This window comes from Trachypithecus francoisi, unplaced genomic scaffold (genome assembly GCF_009764315.1).
Source record: "Trachypithecus francoisi isolate TF-2019V2 unplaced genomic scaffold, Tfra_2.0 Lachesis_group10, whole genome shotgun sequence".
Classification (NCBI taxonomy): Eukaryota; Metazoa; Chordata; class Mammalia; order Primates; family Cercopithecidae; genus Trachypithecus; species Trachypithecus francoisi.
In genome coordinates, this window is record NW_022681455.1 from 62,285,824 (window position 1) to 62,308,685 (window position 22,862).

General features: G+C 31.5%; 1 protein-coding gene across 2 annotated transcripts in view; it reads right to left on the reverse strand.

Annotated features, from left to right (window-relative positions):
* The window catches only part of EYS (eyes shut homolog), a 2,089,174-nt gene that overhangs the window by 1,647,576 nt on the left and 418,736 nt on the right, over positions 1–22,862 (reverse strand). For both annotated transcript variants that reach the window (XM_033217548.1, XM_033217547.1), the window contains one exon: positions 11,117–11,373. In XM_033217548.1, coding sequence (XP_033073439.1) covers positions 11,117–11,373 — 257 coding nt within the window. The remainder of the gene's footprint in view (positions 1–11,116; positions 11,374–22,862) is intronic.

Sequence of the window (22,862 nt, forward strand, 5' to 3'; positions counted from 1 at the left end):
GAAGAATAAACAGGTTATTAACAGATGAATGGAAGGATGAATGTATAATACATAATTTTGTTAAAGCATATTTAAAAATATCCAACTATTGAAAGACTGTTTGGAGCAATAAGCTTAGATTATCCTGTAACTTATAACATCTGATTAATTTGCATTTTTACATAGTGTTCATATAACAAGAGGTATTCTATTTTTAACTAAATAAAAACAATAAAATATCTTTAAAAGCAAATAAATCTATTTTCCTTCTTTTTTAAGCACGTGCATATTTATAGTGTTTGATGTTTTCTGGCTACGGTTTTCTATTAAAGGTCCTCCCTGGAAAAATGAAAAAAAGAATGACATGTAATGGAAGCTTTCAAACTTATTGTTGATATGCGGGATCTTTTACACAATTGAGAAATATATGTTAAAAATTAAAACATCAAATAAACCCTTTGAGGATTGTGTTTGTGTTATTTTCTGCTACATTTTGTGGCTTAATTATGTGAAATTTTACTCTGCAATTGTATTTTCCAGCTATTTTACTATGAATAATTTGCCATTGTTTTCTCTTTTCCATGGAATTTAAATTAAAGACAATTTCTCATTTATGAGAGCTGGGCAGTATCACCTTTACATTGTAGCAAAAATAATAAAAGATAGAGAAATCACATAGTTTTCTGAGGAATGCAAAAATGTATCTTTCCTCTCTTGCATTTTTAGATGCTGTTTTATAATGCTTTTTACATTTAGTCAGCATTTTTGAAAATTGTACAGATTAGAAATCTTTTAAGAAGTGCCCTAAAAGCAAGAAAAGCCATGTTATCTTCTATTCATAAAAATGATCATTTTGGAAAGGTACTTTCCTTCAGTAGCTTTTGGAGGCTGTTTATATAATGCAGCTGCAAATTAACATTTTCAGATAAATTTTAAAAACTACAAAAATATAAATTGTATAGTGTTAACAAATAGGACTGTATTAAATGATAGAAAATGTCCTAAGTGTACACATTCAGAAATATTACTGTCGTATCACATTGAATTTTATAAATGCAGAGCTAACCTGGTATCTGTTAAAAAGAGAATGAAATTTGACAACTACATCATTTAACTTATAATGGTGTGAAAAATCAGGAGAAAAAGTTCCCCAGGTATTGTAGGAACTTACACAACATGTATCAGTACTCTGGAGGGTGACCAAATTGGGAGTTCACTGATTATTTTGGCCTTCACCCATTGTGAGGTTGCCTAGGTTAACACCAACATTTTCCTGGGTTAGCAAAGCTACCAGGTCACAGAAGGGAAATTCTAACCAATCACTTCCATATTATGCCTTAAAAAATCTAAACACAAAAATTATGTTAGAATTTGCCGCCAGAAAATTAAGTCTGATTGGAAATGTATCACTTTCATACTTAGACTTGTTCATTTTAGTGTCTATTCTCATTTGCTCTCATGTAGTTATTTCTCAGTTGCTTGATAATTAAAATAATTATACAGTATACATAGATCACACTTCCAAATTAACAAGCTGGTCTCTTGTACATTATCTCAATCTCTGCCAAATGTAGACTTGTCTTTTTCTAACTTCTTTCTTGTTTACAGTTACCTTGAACTTCATGGATTATTGGAAGACTCAGTTTCATCACTTTCAACTTTCAAGAATCAGCTCAAATATTGCATTTTCTAATACCACAGGCAAAAGACATTGATGATCCACCAAGACAGATTCTTGATTAAAATTTTAAAAATACATTTCTACATGTGTTGGATTAAAAATCAGGACCAGTAACCCATAGAAATATACATATATCTTCAAAACTTAACATGTGATGTCTTTAATGTTGATGAAATTATATTATCTATGTACATAAGAGTCACAGAAATGAATACCAAAGATTCTACCCAAAGAACAGTAATTCTTTCCTTGAGAGTATAAAAATGTTCTCAATAAAAAGGGAAGAAAAACAAGCTATCAAAATAAAGTCTCAGTGATATGCTACTTAGTTATGCTGTGTAAATTCATATTAAAATTAAAACCCCATATTTAAAAATTATCTGTGGTCTTGGGCTGCTGGATATTTGATTTAAAAGCAGGTAATTGAAAAACTAATTTTAAAAGTAGTGAATGGGGTTTTAGTTTTGCCTTTGTTCATTTGTATGGGTGCTGTATTGTTGATTGATTTCTTAATGGGATTCTTTTAAATTCAATGGGAATGTGTAAGAAAATGAAATTACGTAAAGCCTGGAGCAGCTTTAAAAAGTCTTGGGCTCAGTAATGTTATCACCTTATACTAATATACTGGATTTCCCCCAGGAAGCTCAAGATCCTTGCAGTATTTCTCCTAATAGTAAAATAGGGCAGGTATACAGAGGGGAAATAGAATGTCTACACACAAATAATGGGAAAATTGAAAAAAAATATTTTATATTTAGATGAAGCAGAATCAGAAACCAAGTCTCCTTTAGCTACTTTGGTACAGAATGAATGGTGCTCACACTTATAATTTTACTACCATTTACTTTGGAATACTCTACAGTATAGAAATGGGCTCAGCATAAATGCTAAACATATCATTACAAATACTTCATGTTATGATGAATATATTCGGTCATTTCCCTTGGGGTCACTTCCCAAGATGGTTATTTTATAACACTTTAATATAAATGCTTAACCTTTGAAAATGTGGTTCTTTTGGAGAAAATCCCAGATGTGCATACAATTAGAACCAACATCAAATATTTTGTGTTGCCAGATCACTAATTAAATTCCTGCACATAACCTTTTTCTTCCTGAAATGCAACATTTAGGAAATTATTTTATAATTATGCAAACAATGTTTTGTATAGCTTTTGCATTTTAATGAGTTTGGGGGAAACCAATTTAGAATTAAATCAGATTATGAAAAAAAAAAACATGTGTCTTACTAAAGAGCTGCCATCTAATTGTAATAACACACTCTACTTTCCATGAGTCTGTAATTCCTTTGCCATTTAAAAAGTCACAAATTTTCTGCTTAATTTTCGTTTTTTTGCCTTTTTATGGGAAGATGTTTAAATATTTAAATTCACAAAGGACACATAAGAATCTTCCAAAGTGAAGAAAAACTGTTCTCTCTCCCAAAACCTTTTCTTTAATATTACCTTTCAAAAACGTTTCTAGTGTTCCCATATTCTATTTGGTTAGATTAGCCTTCAGTACACTCAAAGTTCTGAGATCAAAGTAGGCAAAAATATAATGCCCAACTTTATTTCCTTGGTTTCATCAATAATTTCATCAGACATTGTTTAGAACAGTATTCTATTAATAGGACTAAATATGTATTAGTTGTTAAATAAAATGAAAATTATATAGCAGAATAATTGTCTTGAAATATTGGATGTTTTAAATTTGTTAAATATCTCTAGCCCTCTTTCGATTTCCTGTTTTTCAGAACGTAAGGAATATAAATGACCTGTAGGAAATGACAAACTTATGTCTGAGGGAATCCTATAAATACAGAGATGGAGTGAATAGCTCAAGTTCTGACAAAAAATATGGGAAATATTTTGTATTATAGTTGTCTGAGTCTTCCACTAAAGTCTTTGTACCAGCGTGTGCTTTAAAACATATATAGGAATGGACAAAGAGGAGTCAAAGTTATTATAGGACTAAGAATACAAGATAGGTACAAACAAACCCATATGTATATATATGTTCATAGATACAAACACACATATATGTGCGCGCGCACGTGTGTGTGTGTATATGTTTTGGTACAGTTTTTTCATTTTACTTAATATTGACCTCCTACCATCAAACATCTTTTAAGTATGAAGGTGAAAGAAAGAGGTAATTAGAGAGTGGAGAATTCAACACACGAACACTGCTTAAAAAGTTACCATACATATGGCAAAAGACACTAGTTGGAATTTCACAAATGTAGGAGATAAATAAGGGCAATAAAATAATACAATGTGGGTAAATCTAATATTGGATGTATAAAATAACAATGTCTCCTGCTCTTTTAAAGATATATGGAATAATACGTATGTATATATATGTGAAGGGGATTAAATGCAGTTAAATATTTATGACCCTTACCTTGTGTGGAATGTTTAACAAGTACCAATTTCTATTGAAATATGGCAAGCTAATTAAAAGTATTGCATTCCCTAGGTTAAGCACTTAAAGAGTAGTAAAAATAAGTGTAAATATCAATAAAGAGGAAATTGGATTGACAATCAGTCAAAAAGAATACATAAAAAAAAAAAACAACATAGAATGGATGAAACAAATAAAAAAACAAATAGTATAGGCATATATTTAAACCTTAATATAAACTAACTACATAAAAGGAAAGTAGGTGAGGTCTCCAAATAAAAGATAAAGGCAGAAGTATTATCCTATAAATAGTTGTTAAATAAGAAACTATGCTTATTTTATATGAAAATGGATTAAAATAAACAAGATAAGAAACTTTTAAGAATATGCTAAATAACACAGCTCAAAATTTAAAAGACACAATTTTAGAACTATTGGAAACTTCTTAAAACCAACTGGCATGAGGACCTCTAACTCATTTATATTGGGTTTATGTGTATGTATATACATTTATGTTTATTATAAATATATGTAAATGTTGTATACTCAAATTTCCAACATTTTGCTATACTTTAAAACCACATGGCAGTATGGTATATAGACTGAAACACTGCCTTTTTTTCTTGAGGACTACTCCCAAATATGTGGATATGTTATATTTGAGGTAGCATCAAAATACTGCTTTCAGAAAAATTTATTCAGGTAATTCTTACCCCCAGCCTGGTATATATATCACAGAAAAAAGACATTTTAAAGTATATGCATGAGGTAAATTTCTTCCAAATATCCAAGCACTATTCAAAAATTATCACATGCTAAGCCAAGCATAACAGATGAGTTATAGGAATCCAACGTTCCTAACTCCTTCCTAAATTCACACATTACTAACAAATCATAGCAGTATTTCTGCCAAACTTTAGGAATTTTTCTCAGCACCCTTCGTTTCAGTCCTCTTGGTAGTTGCTAGAAATTCTCTACAACTGGAAGAATAATAAGAAATTTTACATTTCTGTATTTTTCAAAAAAAGGAAGAGCAAAAATATACCAAAAAGCAATGATTAGTAATCCTATTCTTTATTAATGATACAATAACACTGAAAAAAAAGTATCAAAAGAGTAAAAAGTATTGCCAAGTAAATTTAGAAGCCTTTTCTTTCAAATGCCATATTAACTCATAAGTGGAAATGAAAATCAAGTCTGAAATAACAATCTCTTTAGAAAATAGTACAAATAAGAAACTTTAATTTAATATTTTTAGAAAATAGGCAAAACATCACCCAAAGTATTTGTAGCTCCAAACTTGTTATTATTAAACAACAAAGACAATAATAAATTGACTAAGGGTTAACAAAAAATAAAAAAAAGTTAAAGAACACAAAGAACAATGCATTGTAAAGTTTAGTAAAGATAAAGGATTCTATCATTAAACATATAAAGTATTAAACAAAAAGCAGAGAAAACCTTGAGAATAAATCTACGAAAATAAGTTCTTGAAAATAACAATGATATGAAGAAAAGTCTAGCTATTATAAGAGAAAATACAAAAGATAAAAAAATTTGATTTTTTTATCTTTATCTCATGTCTATATGTTTTTCTCCTGTTTTATTAGTTTTTTATTGGAATAGCTAGAATTTTACATATCATTGAACTGTTATTCTATGACAATTATACTTTTAAATGTGAGTATTATAAGTAACTCCAGTATTATACGTTAGCAGATTCTTAGCAAATCCTAAGGATTTTTCATAATTTGTGTAACCATTATGATTTAACCCACTTCATTTAAAATATTTTAGAGTTTAGAGTCAGAAGTACTTTCCATGTCTTTGTATAAAGTCACCACAAGATTGTAAGGCCATAAACAAAACTTCTAATAAACACCTCTAAAAGACCAAAATTGTTAGTGCATGACTGTGTGTAATTTGCAAAATCTTTAAAAATTATGAAAGTAAAGTGTCAGTTTATTAAACAGCTGTTGTGCTAAATTATTAATTCCCCTTCTACTCTTATTTAAGGTGTTTTAAGTTAGAAATGATACCTTATTTATAATATCCTTAATACCAAGCCAACACCATGTTTAATGGTAACAAAAACTAAAGTCCTTTGAAATTCAGGAACAAAAAATGGATGTTTACTCTCACCATTAATATTGTACGTTGTCTTAGAAACTTGATCAAATGGTATTAAACAGCAACATAATACCGATTAAGTAAATAATAAAAAGAAAATAAAAACTACCTTTATGTGTAGATATAATTCTCTCTAGAAATAGTAAGAAAAGTTATATCTTTAAATTTATAAAGAACAATAGCAACTAAGTAAGATACACTTCTCAGGAAAAAATGGTAAAGAGCCTGTAAAAATTTCACATTGTAGGCACTCGACCTTGTTTTTGCTGCTGCAAGAAGTGAAAATCAAAATGAGATATAATCTGATACATAAGAGTGGAGGAAAGTCAAAACCATAATGATTAATAATTGGCATAGTGAAGGTACAAACCAAATGGTCCTCCTACACACTGTTGGTTGGAGTGTAAATGAGCACAGATAATTTGGTTGTACCAAATCAACAACCCCTCACGTTTTTTTTGATTTAGCAATTTTCTTCAAGTTAGGTGCATTCATTTAAATAAATACTTTGAAGCCATAAAAAGTGAGGTTGTATATTTATCTTATTTATATATACTAATGGCCAACATTCACGTGTTATTTTAAAAAGGAAGGTTATAAACATATGTACATGAAATCCATTGTTAACATTTTGTAAGGGAGGTTGTTCTTTCCATGACATGAATGGTTAGGAAGTTGACAAAAACTAAAGGAAAATGCTCCAGGAGCTCATCTCTGGGAATTTAGGGATGCATACTCCTAGAGACAGATCAGCTCTGTGGTGACTCATCTTGGACTCTACGAAAAGAGTTATGTTGCTTCGAAGATAAGGCTCATTTTCATGAGAAGCTGAATTCTCAGTACATCGAAAGAGTGGGATACTGCTTCTACCTACATTAGAGATCTTAAGCCACTGGATGAGTGGTTTAAGAGCCAGTATGGCTGAACATAGTGCAGAGTGATGAAATTGAGCTTGATGTGATCCTACAATACATCTTGAAAGCCCTGAGCAGACACAAAAGGTTAATGGAATATTTTATGAAGAGAGGGATGTACATGCAGCTCCATGAGAGACAGAATATGCTTGGATAAGTGATACCAACAAAAAAACAGTGACTTTAAGGCACAACCCCAGTTACTAAAAACAACATATTTTTCTGAAGGAAGACGACTATATCACATCAAATTTTGGGGAAAACCATGAATACAAGCAACAGGCTTATATAATATCTCCTACTTTCCCCTCTTAGGCATAAATTACAAAAGAAAACATTATATACAAAATAAAAGCAATTATATAAGATATAAAAGCAATGGTGTTTGTGCATTGTTGTTTTTAAAAGATCACAACACAAAATAGGCTACACTATAAATTTATTTTCTGTAAAACTATCCATGAGGTCTTAACAGCATTGGTGATTATAACGTCTAGGTTAATTCAATGTCTGTTCAAAGTATAGAGACTGGAATGCAGAAGGAAGCAATCAAGGGTAAAAATCTTACCAACTGAGTCAGTTTTGAATATCCACTATAAAGTAGTTCAACTCTAATGCGGACAAGATAGTCTTGGGCAGTATAATCACTCCAGTGAGTGCTCTAGAAGTTCGAAGTCACTTAGAAGTTTCTCTCTTTGTATATAATTCCTTTCCCGCCACCCCCTCTAGGTACTTATAGACTGCTTTGGGGAAAATGAAACTATAACCTGAAGGAATATAGTAGAACAGTGAAAATTAGGCATCAATAATTGGCACTGTATAGTGGAAGCTGGGTTCCAGCTGAAATGCAAACGTGGTTGAAACATACTACTACACTTCTACAGAAATAAAAGTTAGCAGACAAGGAAAGGAAAGGGCCCATGGGGAAAAAAAAAAAAAAATCCTGGAATTTAAACGTTTTTGTGTTGCCCAGGTAACTTAGACCTAAAAATAGAATAAAATTGACTGGCTGGCATTTTAGAGAATAGAATCACAAAGATTTGCAAGTCAAATTTATAATATATAAGACTGTAGCAGAAAAGGAGTTTGCTTTAGGATAGCAGCCTCATGGAAATTAGATGAAAACAAGCAAATCTACCAATAAGACTTATCTCAGTCTTATCTCAAATAGGAAACGGCTGGGCTTGATGTTGTCTAAGAACTTGAATCCTCCTATTGGTTAAAGGAGAACTTCCTAGACTTCTCTGGTAATAAAGGCAATTATAAGAAACGTAAGATGAGAAGATGGTTACTCAAATCAAGAAGGATGAGAAACTTACATGGTCTTATTTTGACCATGAAAAAATTTTAGAGAACAGTGGTGCTGAAAGTGTCAAAAGGACAAGGGAAGAATATTAACTAAAAAAAAAAAAAAATCAATTTTGAATTCATTACTAAAATACTATAGATATAAATAACATTGGAATTGCAAAAAGGTTATAACCTGAAAAAAACACATTATTTGAAATTATTCCCAGAGTTAAAAACCTTTGGGGAGTTTCAGAAAATTGATTGGAATCAGTTTTAAACCCTGTAGGATTCACTCAAGCATATGGCCTTACCAAATGAATGCATCAGCGTCTTCAAGAACTCCAGAGATTAGCGGTTTTCTGAAGAGAAGATTGGACTAGCTGCTTTCCTCATGCTCTGTTTCATGGTAGTTCACACTCAAAAGTGAATTTTACATCTTAGGATCCATACAACTTCTCTCAATTAATATAATTTACTGGGTTTAGAACAGTTTTCTTAAAGTGGTTTGCAGACCAGCAGTGTAAGGATCACCCCAGACATACTGGATGCTAGAGCTACCAAATGAGAAACTCCTAACGTGGGGCCAATAATTGGTGTTGCAACAAGACCTCCAGGTGATTCTATTTACATAAAGTTTGTGATCCTCTGGGCTAGAGATACAGAGACTGACATTTAATCTGGAAATTTGAGTATAAACCTAAAATTTCCAAAAATGTGATGGGGATCAAGGAAATAAAAGGTGATTATACTTGATATAAAAGCCATGGTAACATTGTTTTTAAAATGTTAACGAATGCCTTCAGAAAGCACATGAGTGTGGAGATGGAGGGAGAGAAACCAAATGGAGGGGGGAAAGGAGAGAGCAAGGAGAAATCAAAAGGAAAAGGAAAAAGGGAAGGAGGAGGATCATATATATGATGGGGAGAAAAACCAGGTGGAAAGGGAGAAATCAGATGGGAAGAATTCAAGTTAAGGGAGACACAACTAATAGAAGGAACCAGATAGAGGAGGAGAAGGGGGCTGGAGAGAAAGAGGGGCATCTGCTTTAAACTTCCCCCAAAATATTCTGCTTTCAGTGGGATTAACTCTGCATCCCTGGGAAAGTTTGGGCAGATCAGTTCCTTTACTTCTCACTATGTGAAGAGTTTAGAAGTAAGACTGAACATTTTGAACTGAGGAAAGTCAGAGGATTTTTTATAATTCAGTGGAAAGAAAAAAGACACAATAGAAAATACAGGCCTTGCTGATAAGATGGACCTGTGAAGCTTGTGTTGGGTTTAATTTGAAAAGTGATAGAAACATAATAGGGTTTAACCCCACCTAGAGAACTAGGCCATACCAATTTTATATTCTATTCCAATAATAAGTATTAGGTATATATGTGGTAAAACTATATAGTTTATACACAATATATATTTAATGATCATATAATGTACAACCAATATAGAGTTGATATATAAAATAATAGATGACTCATTGATCATGTTTGCAAATACATGTATTTAGCCATACAAAAGGATTATGGCAAATTACATTTTCTATTAGTAATGACATTATGCAGACTGAAATTCATTCTTTATTTTATGTAAAATTACTACTTACTTATATATTTACTGATATTTGGAAGATTGTTAAAGAAATGATATATATATTTTCTAAGACAGACACCTATATTTTAACAATGCTAGCACATTTATGCAATTTTATTTTTACTTAGAACATGTTTGAATGTGAAGTAACATGACCAACTTTTTAGCAAGCTTACCAGAATTTTTGCCCTCAAATTTATTTTTGCCTTAAAAAAGCTAATCTGGATGGCTATACATTTATTCCAATGATATCATAATTTCCATTTTTGGAACTTATCTTTAAATTGCTTCCAAAACCTTCAACATATTACTTTAAATACCAAGCAGGGAAAATATTTTTCATGTTAAGATGAAAATCCAAATAACTTTTTGAATTGGGTCTGCTTAATAAAATGGAATAGCCAATTGGACAAAACTTAAAAAAAAAGTTTTATAAGTGATAATGTAATTGTTTTTCCATATGGTCACTGTTCTGATTTTTATAAGGTAATGATAAGTTTGAAATTATTACAAATAGTCATATCAATGTAAGACCAATCATAAAAATATCAAGTAATTAAATTTGAATGCTTGATTTCTGATATTTAATGTTAAAAGCTGTCTTATTACTACACTGTGAATCTTGTTTTCTATGACCATACAGAGAATATAGTACGTTTGTGACTTTAGCTTTTCTTAAATGCTATAAATGTCAGGGCATCAAACTGACCTACACAATACTGAACCAAATTTTATTCGTAAACTAGAAAACACTGTCCATGTGCTCACTCCACGTGCTTATGCAGCCAAACAGAAAGTTGAAATGCAGTGCTAAGCTGTTTAGGCAAAATTATTTGGAGCTTATGGCTGCCTGTTTTTCCCTTCAGACCTTTGACATACACCATCATATTCCCAATGCTTCAGTCTGACCTTATTAGTCTTATTTGCATGAGCAAGGCTGTGTAGTCAGATTAAATTGCCCAAAGAAGCAATCCTATTATTCAAGTGAATGCATTTTTTTTTTTACTTTGCCAAATAAGAAATCACACTACAATACCAATCAATAGACACATTTGAAATATATCAAATAAATACATTAACAACATTATTTACTAGAAAATTTAATTTATCAGGAAAAAAAGACTTGCCTTTAAATCCTGGGACACACTTGCAGAAGAAATATCCCCTTAAATGTATACTAGTTGTTCCATTTTTGCAGGACACAGATTTGCAGTCTTCAGTATCTATCTCACAGATGTTCCCTTCATATTTTTGCAGATCGCTACAGTTACAATTGTGCGAAAGGGCCAGGCAGAGGCCATGCACTGATATACTCTGGTTCCCTAAGCAATAGTCAACATTGACAACACACAATCTGCCAATGTAACTAAGAGAACAGCTGCATCTGAAACACAGAAAAATGAAAAACCCAATTAGTCATATACTTTATATTGATATATTTAAGTATTTAAATCACATATTTATTTAAAAACACAAAGAATTATTTAATGAAGATAGTTGTGGGGTACATTTTAAAAATATTTTCATAGAGTGTCAATTCTTGGCAAAATTACTTCTGATTATTGTGCAGAATTATGAGTGAAAATAACTTTGGTGCTGAATATATCTAGTCTCAAAAACATTCTGCCACTTAATTGCTAAGTTAGCTGGGATAACATCATGAACTCTGCCTATGTTAATGTGTGTGTGTGTGTGTGTGTGTATTCAAATATTTTTAGGTTGGTGAAAAAGTAATTGTGGTTTTTGTCATTGAAAATGATGGAAAAGTTCACAATTACTTTTGCAACAATCATATGTATATATACATATATATATATGAGATTATTCAAACTCAGTTTGTCACTCAATGCAATTATTTAAGATGTAGCTATGAGGCAATGCCAGTTATTCTTGTATTATTCTTTAAATCTATAATATTTGGAATTTTAAAAGATCTGTATCTTGAATACATGAACATAATTTATGCATTCATTATTTTTATTTTTTAAATACATTTTTAATTAATTTGCAAATTGTGAGGAGATTTTTCCATAGTAATTTCAATTTATCCAATATATTTTTCTAGTAGTTTTTTACGTAGTTTTCTTGTATGTGAAGATAATTGTGAAATAGTCTGCAATTTATGTAGATGTATTTTAAATATTTTTAGGTTTAATGTTGAGAACCATGTTAACTATCAACAAAAGTGGGGATATTTTTCTGGAGGTAGAGAGACAAGGATTTTTCACTTTTTTCTTCCTTTCAAATACAGATGTACACAGGAGCACACACACATCTGTTCAAGACCTAATGTATTTAATCATTGTACATTGAATAAGTTTTCTGGGGTCCTCCTTATATCTAGGCATAGTTATAGGTTGGTAAAATAAACTATGAGATCATTTCAATATAATTATACATTACATGACATATCCATATGCATTTCTTTGAATATTTTATATACACACATAAAGTGAAAAAGAAAGCATAAGATGAAAAAAACATGTAAATCATAGTGATGAGTAAAGTATCACGATTTTCAAGTATTCTTTATCAAGCATTCAAAGGGCACTTAACATTATCATATAAACATACCAATGGGCTGAGAAGAGCAATGTCAAATCACTTTGCTTGTTATTATTAATAAAAATTGACCTATTGAACCTAAGTCATTACACTCATAACTCTAAATGACGGGAAGTGTTTGGAGCCAGCAAAAATGTTAAAGGTGAATTAGTTCAAGCCTTTCTTCTCGTAGTTGTAAAGAGCTTAGCCATTTAATGCAATTTGTCAAGGATCACTGAGATTATTAATGGTAGGAATATAGTGGATGCCTTGATGTGTTCAAATCACTGGTCTTGGAGAGAAAACTTTTGTTTTAATCATTTTCAAACATTTGTTAAATAAGTATATTTATGCCTGCTTTCCTCATCTACAAAATTCCCAGATGCACATCTATTTCACAGAAGAGTATTGAATGCATGTTTTAACGGGCAAGTAACTGTTACCTACTATATCAAACACTCTTACAACAAAGTTGCCTGAAATAAAATCATAGAACACAGTTACTTCCTCTCAATACCTTTCCTCTTCTCCCTCCACATACGGAAAAAAAAAAAAAAAAAAAAAAAAAAAAAAAAAGGCCGGCGCGGTGGCTCAAGCCTGTAATCCCAGCACTTTGGGAGGCCGAGACGGGCGGATCACGAGGTCAGGAGATCGAGACCATCCTGGCTAACACGGTGAAACCCTGTCTCTACTAAAAAATACAAAAAACTAGCCAGGAGAGGTGGCAGGCGCCTGTAGTCCCAGCTACTCAGAGGCTGAGGCAGGAGAATGGCATAAACCCGGGAGGCGGAGCCTGCAGTGAGCTGAGAACCGGCCACTGCACTCCAGCCCTGGCGACAGAGCCAGACTCCGTCTGAAAAAAAAAAAAAAAAAAAAAAAAATAGCCTGTGTTAGGCCTGTTTAACCATATTTTTGTAAATTGTTAATAGTGCGTTAATAGTGCTATTTCACTTTCAACAGTGTTCTGATGATTGGGGTGGTAGATTACATGGGGCCCTATATATAATGCCAAGATTATTATACAGTTTTGTGCCTCCACTGTACAAGTTTTAGTCATAATGCTATTTGTTATTCCATGAAAATGAAAAGAAAATTTTAGAGAATTCCTTCCTAAATGGACATCATCTACAAGAATATGAAAGCATATCTTTATGATTCTTTCTGAGCTAATCTCTAATTTATTAAATCTCAACAAAGGTATCAAGAGGTAGACTCTAAATTCTATATGGGAAGCTTATGGCATTGAGAGTGTTTTTGAAGATTAAGAGTAATATGGAGGTACCAGCTCAATCAGATACTATAACAAACAAAAACTGTAATAACTGAAATAGAGTTTGCCAGTTTTCTATTAGGATCTTGCTTAAGTCTCTAAAACCTACATAGCCTATGAAGAATGATTCCTTTTTAAGTCTGAGCTGTGTGGGGATAGTGACACCTTTTATTAAGAGGAAAATTTAATAGGAGAAAATTTGGGGTAGAAACTAGGAATCTGCATTTGACCATAGCAAATTTGAAATGATAATTGACTTGCTTTTTTTACTTCATAATATTTCATGTATTTTTATATTGACCTGATTTTTTTATATTGAGCTTTAACATTCTCAAGAGAATACTTTTTCTTTTGTACTAGTCTTTTTAAAATTTGACAAGTTGCAGTTAGAGCAGCAACCTACTTGTTCCTAATTTTGGAATTTTTCAAATTTTATTTTGACACAACATAGGCACATTCCCTTATTGTTTAGAATTACCATTTCTATATCAACCTACCTGCAATATAAACCTACCTACACATATATATTTATATATATATATTTAAATTCTCAAAAATGATTATATCTTAGTAATATATAATACTGTGAAATTTTATCTTTCCATTTAATGATATGTCTGAGATACCAATCCAAATTAGCACATTTTGTTTTCAAAGGTTGCAAATATTCTACTATATGAATATACTATAATATTTTACCCTCAGAAGACACTGTAGTTACTATGTGTTTTAATTTGTTGTGCTAATATTTATACAGAAATGGAAGTCTTCATACAAATATATTAGTGGATTCTGTAAAGAGGATCCATAGGATAAATCCTTTGCAAAATTGACCTTAATCAAAAGGAAATCACATGTTTAATTTTAATAGTTCTTATCAAAGCCCTCTCTAAAAGGCTGACGTTCAGAATGCTGGGCTTTCCAAACACTGGAGAGTTCTGCATGTCATAAAACGTTTTAGTATTTACCAGGTTGATTAGAAAACCTATCCTATTTTGCTATGATTTTTATGTGTTTATGAATATCTGCACTTTTTTTGCAAAGTTACTGGTCATTTACCTTTTTGTTTCTTATTAGCAATCTATTTTTGGTAATTTTTCTACAATAAATAATTTATATTTTTAACACTAATTTTATAATTAGCACAAAAGAAAATAAGATATCAACACTTCCTTCTCCTTTGCACCACAAACTTCCCCTGACCCCCCAAAAAGCAACTCGGCAATCTGTTGCTTTCTAATGGCCATTGTTTGAAAGCTCATTGAGATGTTCTTAGGAAAGTGTCGCTTCTGATGCATGGGAACTAGTCCAAAATTTCTGAAATGCCAAGCATTTTGGTTTTAAATTTATTTCCAAGTTTTAATATTCTGGTTTATTTTAATTTATATTTTCATAAAATACTATGTAAATATTCCTATAATACATGCAAATATTTCTTATAGAATAACTATAGTGTCTTCTGAGGGTAAAATATTACAGTGCATTTCCATTTCTAACTCATCATGACACCTATATATAACTACTTTAAGATGTTTAACTATTTTTGTGTTTTCATTTATCTCAATGTTTCCAAATAAAATATTTTACATTTATTACTTAATAAAAAAGCACATTTAAACATTATTCATTGATGTCATCCTATGGAAGAGAAGTATTTACATTTCTTACACTGCTCCTTACCCCAGAACACACACACACGCGTGCACGTGCACGCACACGCGCACACACACACGCACACAAACACACACACAGATAATCACACTAAGCCCTTATTTCATTCTCCCAATATAAAATTAGGTTAATTTTGTGATAAATTAACATGCATTGTACATAATTTTGTCTTTAGTGATATCATATACAGCTGAAAGAGGTGGTATATATTTACTTTTACAGAACATTTTTGTTTTCCTGGCAGTTATTAATCACTTTATTTTTAGTTTTGTTTACTTATTCTAGGCACCCAGTCATCATTACTTCCCCAAATCCCTCAATATGCAAAATACATTGAATATTCTCTCAGCCTCAGTGTTTTTGTCCTTAGAAATGGGTCTTGTGAATGGGTAGATCCGTAGACTCACTGCACAGTGTCTTCTGGGATGACTCTTCACCTTCATCCTGGAAAGCTGTACCTCCTGTCTTCTGGTTTGCATCCTCAGTTTCCTAAATTCCTCATCTTTTTCCTTACTTGACTTCCTATTTTAAGTGAAGTATATTATTTTTAGGTTAGACCTCTTGAGAACTAAAAATGTTCACATATTGTAGATCTGAAAACTATTTTTTCTACCTTTTCCTTATTACTTTGAGGGCAGTGATCTTCAGTTTTGGAGTTTTTTCAAAAGTTTAACATGCTTCTCGTCTTTGTATTTCCTCTGAATTCTCTCTCCACCTTCTAACCCCCAACTGACTTTGGTCTCTGGCTGTGAAGTTAAGAGAATTTCTTAACATATATGGTTATGCTTGACTCTCCACTTATATTGAAAAATAAATCACCATTTCAAATATGGTTTGAAATTCCACATATTCATTGTGAATGGTTTCCAAGTGACTAACTTTATTGCACTGTAATCAAGTAGAGACCTGGCTGATTTGTTTAAGAACTCTCTAACTCTCTCAGTCTGTATTTTTTACCTAGATCCAGTCAGTGACAGTCAGGAGAAGTGACCTGGCCACCTATATTTTTAGAGTAGCATAGGGAAAAATACCTTGTTACCTTTGTTTTGGGAGTAGCCTTTTACTTAATTTCTCCTCTGTAGTATTGCACCACATCCCTGGGCTCTGTGTATTGCTCAAGAATGGAACAGGCTGTTTTTTTCCAGATGCTTGAATGTTTTTGGAGTTCATGACTTTTATAAATTATGCATTTTAATATAACACCTGTATCTGTTTTTCCTTTAATAGCTTCTCACTCTTGTGTCATGTTTAGAAAAGCCTCCCCAATTTAAGATATACAAATATTCACTCTCATTGTCTTTTAGAAAGCAATAGTTTTATTTCATAAATGAATTATTGTGGGGAAAAGAAAGAGAGACCAGACTGTTACTGTGTCTATATAGAAAGCAGACATAAGAGACTACGTTTTGTTCTGTATTTGAGATGCTGTTAATCTGTAACCCTACACCCAACCCTGTGCTTGCAAGAGACAAGTGCTGTGGTGACTCAAGGTTTAATGGATTTGGAGCTGTACAGGATGTGCTTTGTTAAACAAGTGCCTGAAGGCAGCATGCTTGTTAAAAGTCATCACCATTCTCTTAATCTCAAGTACCCAGGGACACATACACTGTGGAAGGTCGCAGGGAACTCTGTCTAGGAAAGCTAGGTATTGTCCAAGGTTTCTCCCCATGAGATAGTCTGAAATATGGTCTCGTGGGAAGGGAAAGACTTGATCTTCCCCCAGCCTGACACCTGTGAAGGGTCTGTGTTGAGGATTAGTAAAAGAGGAAAGAAGGCCTCTTGGCAGTTGAGATAGAGAAAGGCATCTGTCCCCTGCCCGTCCCTGGGCAATGGAACATCTTGGTGTAAAACCCCATTGTATGTTCCATTTATTGAGATGGGAGAAAACTGCCTTAGGGCTGAAGGTGGGACTTGCTAGTGGCAATGCTGCTCTTTATGCACTAAAAAGGTTTATGGAGATTTTTTCACATGCATATCAAGGCACAGCACTTTTCCTTAAACTTATTCTTGTCACAGAGATCTTCATTCATATGTCTTTCTGCTGACCTCCCTACTATGATCCTATTATCCTGCCACTTCCCCTTTTCCTAGATGGTAAAGATAATGATCAATAAATACTGAGGGAACTCAGAGGCCGGTGCTGGTGCGGGTCTTCTGTATGGTGAGCGCCGGTTCCCTGGGCCCACTTTTTCTTCCTCTATACTTTGTCTCTGTGTCTTATTTCTTTTCTCAAGTCTCTCTTCCACCTAACGAGAAACACCCACAGGTGTGGAGGGGCAGGCCACCCCTTCAAATTATCTGATAAATTTTTAAATGGTGTAATTTCTTTTCTACCACTGATTAGAAATGCTATTTATAATAAAATAAAATCATATAGATAAGTACATATATTTATATATGATATATACGCATATGACTCATATATGTGAGTCACAGTCTGCCTCAGTAGAAGGTGTTTGATTTAACACCCAAGAACATATTTTAATACCTTGCTTTATATCTTTTCTCATACTCTTATAGTTTTTTTCTTTCAACTTTTATCCTCTTTATATATATAGCAAAACAAAAGTTTCATTTTTATTTTATATGAGACCATGTAGAATTTATATATGAATTTAGAGTTACCATATTTAAAACGTTGAGCCTTTCTACCCAAGAACACGCTATGCAACTGAAAGCATTTAATAATCTTTCATAAATCGTCTTTATAATTTTAAGATTTTCTTTTGTTATGCATTTATAACAGTTTATTCTTATGTGTTCTATGTTTTGGATTACTATTATAAATAAAATATTTGTCTTCATTTTATTTTCTAAATGACATTTATTTCTTATTGTAAATCTATACATTTCTTATGAAGATTTGTCAGTAGACCACAGTATAAAATTATCTTATTTCCAATAAGTTTTGTAAATCAATTCTTTTATTTTACTATATTCATAGTCATATCTATAAACCACAATAATTGTGTGTCTTCCTACCAATTTATACTACCTCATTTTTTGATTTTTTCATATACTTAAATACTTTTAGGAGCCTAAATTAATAGCAGGTATTATTGATTGTAATGCAAACTGCTTTCAGTACGTCAACATAAAGCTAAATAAAAACTACTTTGTATCTGGTTTAACACTTTCTGTCTGAAATTCCACCTTGATATATCAAGTCTGTAGTTCCAGCCTTGTTCTTGTTAGGATCTCTCCAGTAATTTTTTCTATTACATGTTTTTTAATCCTTCTAAGTCAAATTGTTATAATGAACCTGTTAAACAACCTAGAATTGGTCTGTTTTAGTTTGATTTTTGAGGTAATTTAATGGATGTTAATAACCAATATATCTTTTATGTGTTTATAATTTTTTTTTTATTTTGAAATGTGAATTGTGTTTTATTTCTTTATTTGGTGAATTGGTTTGTAATGTGATTTATTTGTTATAATTTTGAAATATTTGCCTGGCTTTGATCTTCTATTAGTTATATTTTTAAAGGTGTATAATCTACTTAGCTTTGTACTTCTTGAAACAGATAAACTAAAATCAATTAGACCAATATTTTCTGTTAATTGTACATTTCTGGTTTTTGTAGTACACACTTTACTTCATTAAATGGAATTCATCATGTATCCTACCTACACACTTAATATTAAAAATTAACCAAGATAATTCCCTAATTCTAATATAAAAAGTATAAGAGACCACTAATTTATAAGACCACTGTTTCTACACAAAGATACTAAGGAATGACTAAACTAGAAGACACACTGAAGTGGTTGGCTGTTTGTACTCATACACAGAATTATCTTGGGTTTGGTAGCCATAAATAAAGACTGTTAATAGTCATTTCCTATTAGACACTCAAGTAGGATGATGTATTTTTTTCAATATGGTTAACAAATTCTAAGAAATTTCTGAGTGAAAAATGGTATTTATTGATTTAACATAAAATATTTATTCCTGATATATTCAATGATTATTAAAATTGTGTAAAAATATTTTGTGCCAATATCTGACCTGAAATTCAGATCTAGCCTTAGATATTTATATGTAGGTTTTATATACACATTAACTTATGCTGTGACTTTTAGAAACTGTGCAATCCATGGAAAACGTTTTCTTTGCCTGAATTGTTCTGTGTATTGAAAGATTTATAGCATTCATCATTCACTACCCACATGCTAAATGTCAGCTGTTCCAGTCAATTATTCTGAATATTGACAATGACTCTAGAAATTCCCAAGATGCCTCTAGAAGACAAAATACTCTCCCTGAAAATCACTGAGCTAAAATAAATTTCTCCAATTTACAAAAGCACTCATCACTTGTCACCCAACCATGTACTAGTATATCAAGCATTTTGTCATCATAATTAATAAATTCAAATAAATTGTAATATATATGTGTACACTGGCATTGAGTACTAAGAAAATGGCTATCAGATTGAAAGCTTTTCAGGGAGAAATACATCAATTTTGATAAAATATCAATTTTGATGAAAATTATAGTAACCTACAAATGTTATTGATATCTTGAAATTATGTAAATTTAAAGAAATTTTCTTTGAGATATCAAATTGGAGTAAAATAATTTATGGATGTATTGCTAACTGTATTATTAAATATATAAATTTTAAAATACAGTTAAATGGGAAAATAGTGAATAATATAAAAAGTAAAAAGCAGAAGCCTACTAGGTAAAATTCTATAAGTTAAAAATATGATCTAATGTGAAAATATTATAATTATTAGTTTTTATCATTTATATTTTTAATGAAAAAAATTCTAGGAATAGAAAAAATAAAATATATTCCTTTACTTACTATCCTGAGTCCTAAAGTTATGACCCAAATACCTTATAAACTGTGGATGCTCAATTAATGTGTTAATATTGTCCACAAATGCATTTTAAACTTGAATAAGCTATGCTCAAGACAAAGATCACCTTTTAGAGATTCTCCATAAAAGGGTGCATGAAATTCCAAGTCTTAGAATATAATTTGAAAAGCAATGCAAAAGAGTTATATCTATAAAAACTATTTAAATATAAATTTAAATAAAAATCTGACTCAGGTAGTATAAAATTATGTAACATGCATAAATCATTTTATTGTTTGAGATATGAAATTAAAGGATGAAAAATCATAAAACCTGAAGCTATAATATAGTCAAACTTTTATTTTAAATATATAACGTATGTATTTGGGGAAAATATATGAGAGATAATTGTGTATAGATGAGTTAAGTTTCAACCCATATGACCCTTGAAACTTTATTATTGAAAAATGCTTCATTTAATGAAGTTTGTCATAATAATTTTGGTATGTGATGGGAAATACAATGATATGCACTCTAGAATTGCTTAAATGAATGATTTCTATATCATTTTACTACAAAGATTTAAGAACCAAGATTATTTGGTTTTCCAGAGCATAATAAAGAGAGAAAATATATCCGTGTATGTAAGTGCTTTAGACAAAAAGATTTACACACTTGATCAAGTGGTATCAAGACTGGCCCAAACCCAAAAATACATTCAATATGATACTTTCTTTCTTTTTTTTTTTTTTTTGAGACAGAGTCTCGCTCTGTTGCCCAGTCTGGAGTGCAGTGGCCGGATCTCAGCTCACTGCAAGCTCCGCCTCCCGGGTTTATGCCATTCTCCTGCCTCAGCCTCCCGAGTAGCTGGAACTACAGGCGCCCGCCACCTTGCCCGGCTAGTTTTTTGTATTTTTTAGTAGAGACGGGGTTTCACTGTGTTAGCCAGGATAGTCTCGATCTCCTGACCTCCTGACCTCGTGATCCACCCGTCTCGGCCTCCCAAACTGCTGGGATTACAGGCTTGAGCCACCGCGCCCCGCATGATACTTTCATATGTAGTTCAATATCTTTTTTGTTTTGAAGGTAAAAATACAAGCATATAAAACTTTTACTTGATGGCAGAAAAGTTTGCATAGTATAGCCAAATTAAATAAATAAACCTAAAACAACTATTCAATTTGTTAATAAAATCACTGACATCATGGCAGAAATTACAATAGTCTTGGAATAAATAATTATCAGACTTTTTGGATCAGAAATAATTTAAGAAAATCCTGGTCAAATTATACTATATTTTTGTGCCAAATTCACATAAAGCTCTATTTTGACAAGCCTCCTGACTCTACAGAAATAGTTTTTGAAACTATACCTGATTTTCTTATGGACTTTTAGATTTTGCACTTGGAAACAGAACTCTTGCTTATAACTGAAAATTATGTTTTGGATATATTTAACATTACATAGAAAATGTGAATCTCCTAAAATAGGCTGTAAAGGAAACAGGTTTAATTTAAAACTTCCAGAAAGAAAGCCAGAAGACACGTTGCTATAATCAAGCAACTTGTATGTTCAGAAAGTGAAAAAAAAATAATTATTTTAGTACTTTAAAAAATATGTTCACTTTTTAAATAAAATAGAACAACCATGAGATGTGTTCTGAAGAGTATATAATCTTACCTATGTATAGTACACTACCTGGGAACAGATATCATGTCTCACTGTCATAACGTTTTGAACAGTATATTCCAATTAGAGGATATTCAATAAATAATAAATGTACAAATGAAGATATTTCATTCTGTTATAGTATTTCTGGTAGCAAGTGGGGATTGGTGACTTAGACATAAATTTGAGGCTTCAAAAAGAAGTGGGAGTCATGAACACTTCACAGTCGGGGCATGGTATTAAGAAATTATCATCCCATACTTAGCAAATCTTTCCTGGTCTTAACTAACAATATGGCTGGTATGATTTTTTCTTTGGCTCATTAAACATTTTATAAATTCCCAGAAAAAATTTTTGAACATTTCAGGGCAAAAAATGTGGTAATATGCAGACCTGTTTGAAACACGTCATTAATATTATGAATTTTAATCTGTACCCATTTAAAATACATTTTAAAAGAAAATGTTTATACATTATTCATTAATTTTGTGTCTGTTATCATCATCACCATTATTCGTGTCTATTATTATAATACTGTCATTACTTTGCCTTATACATTGAGTTTAATTGAAAAATTTCTCCATCCCCAAATCACAAAGATATTTTTCTACATTTCTTTCATTTATATCATAATTTTACCTTTTACATTTAGATCCCTATACATATTTAGAATCTCCTTCTACATAAGGTATAAAGTTGTAATCCAGTTTCATTTAAGGTCTTATAATAAGCCATTTCCTCAATACCATTTACTAAAGAACCCTGCATGTTCAAACGAAATTATAGCCGAATTTCTCATATATCAAGATCCCATATATACTTGGATTGTTGTCAGAGCTCTCTGTTGACCCATTATTATTATTATTATTATTTTCCTTTAAAGGCACCCACACCATTAGTCCCTTTTCAAA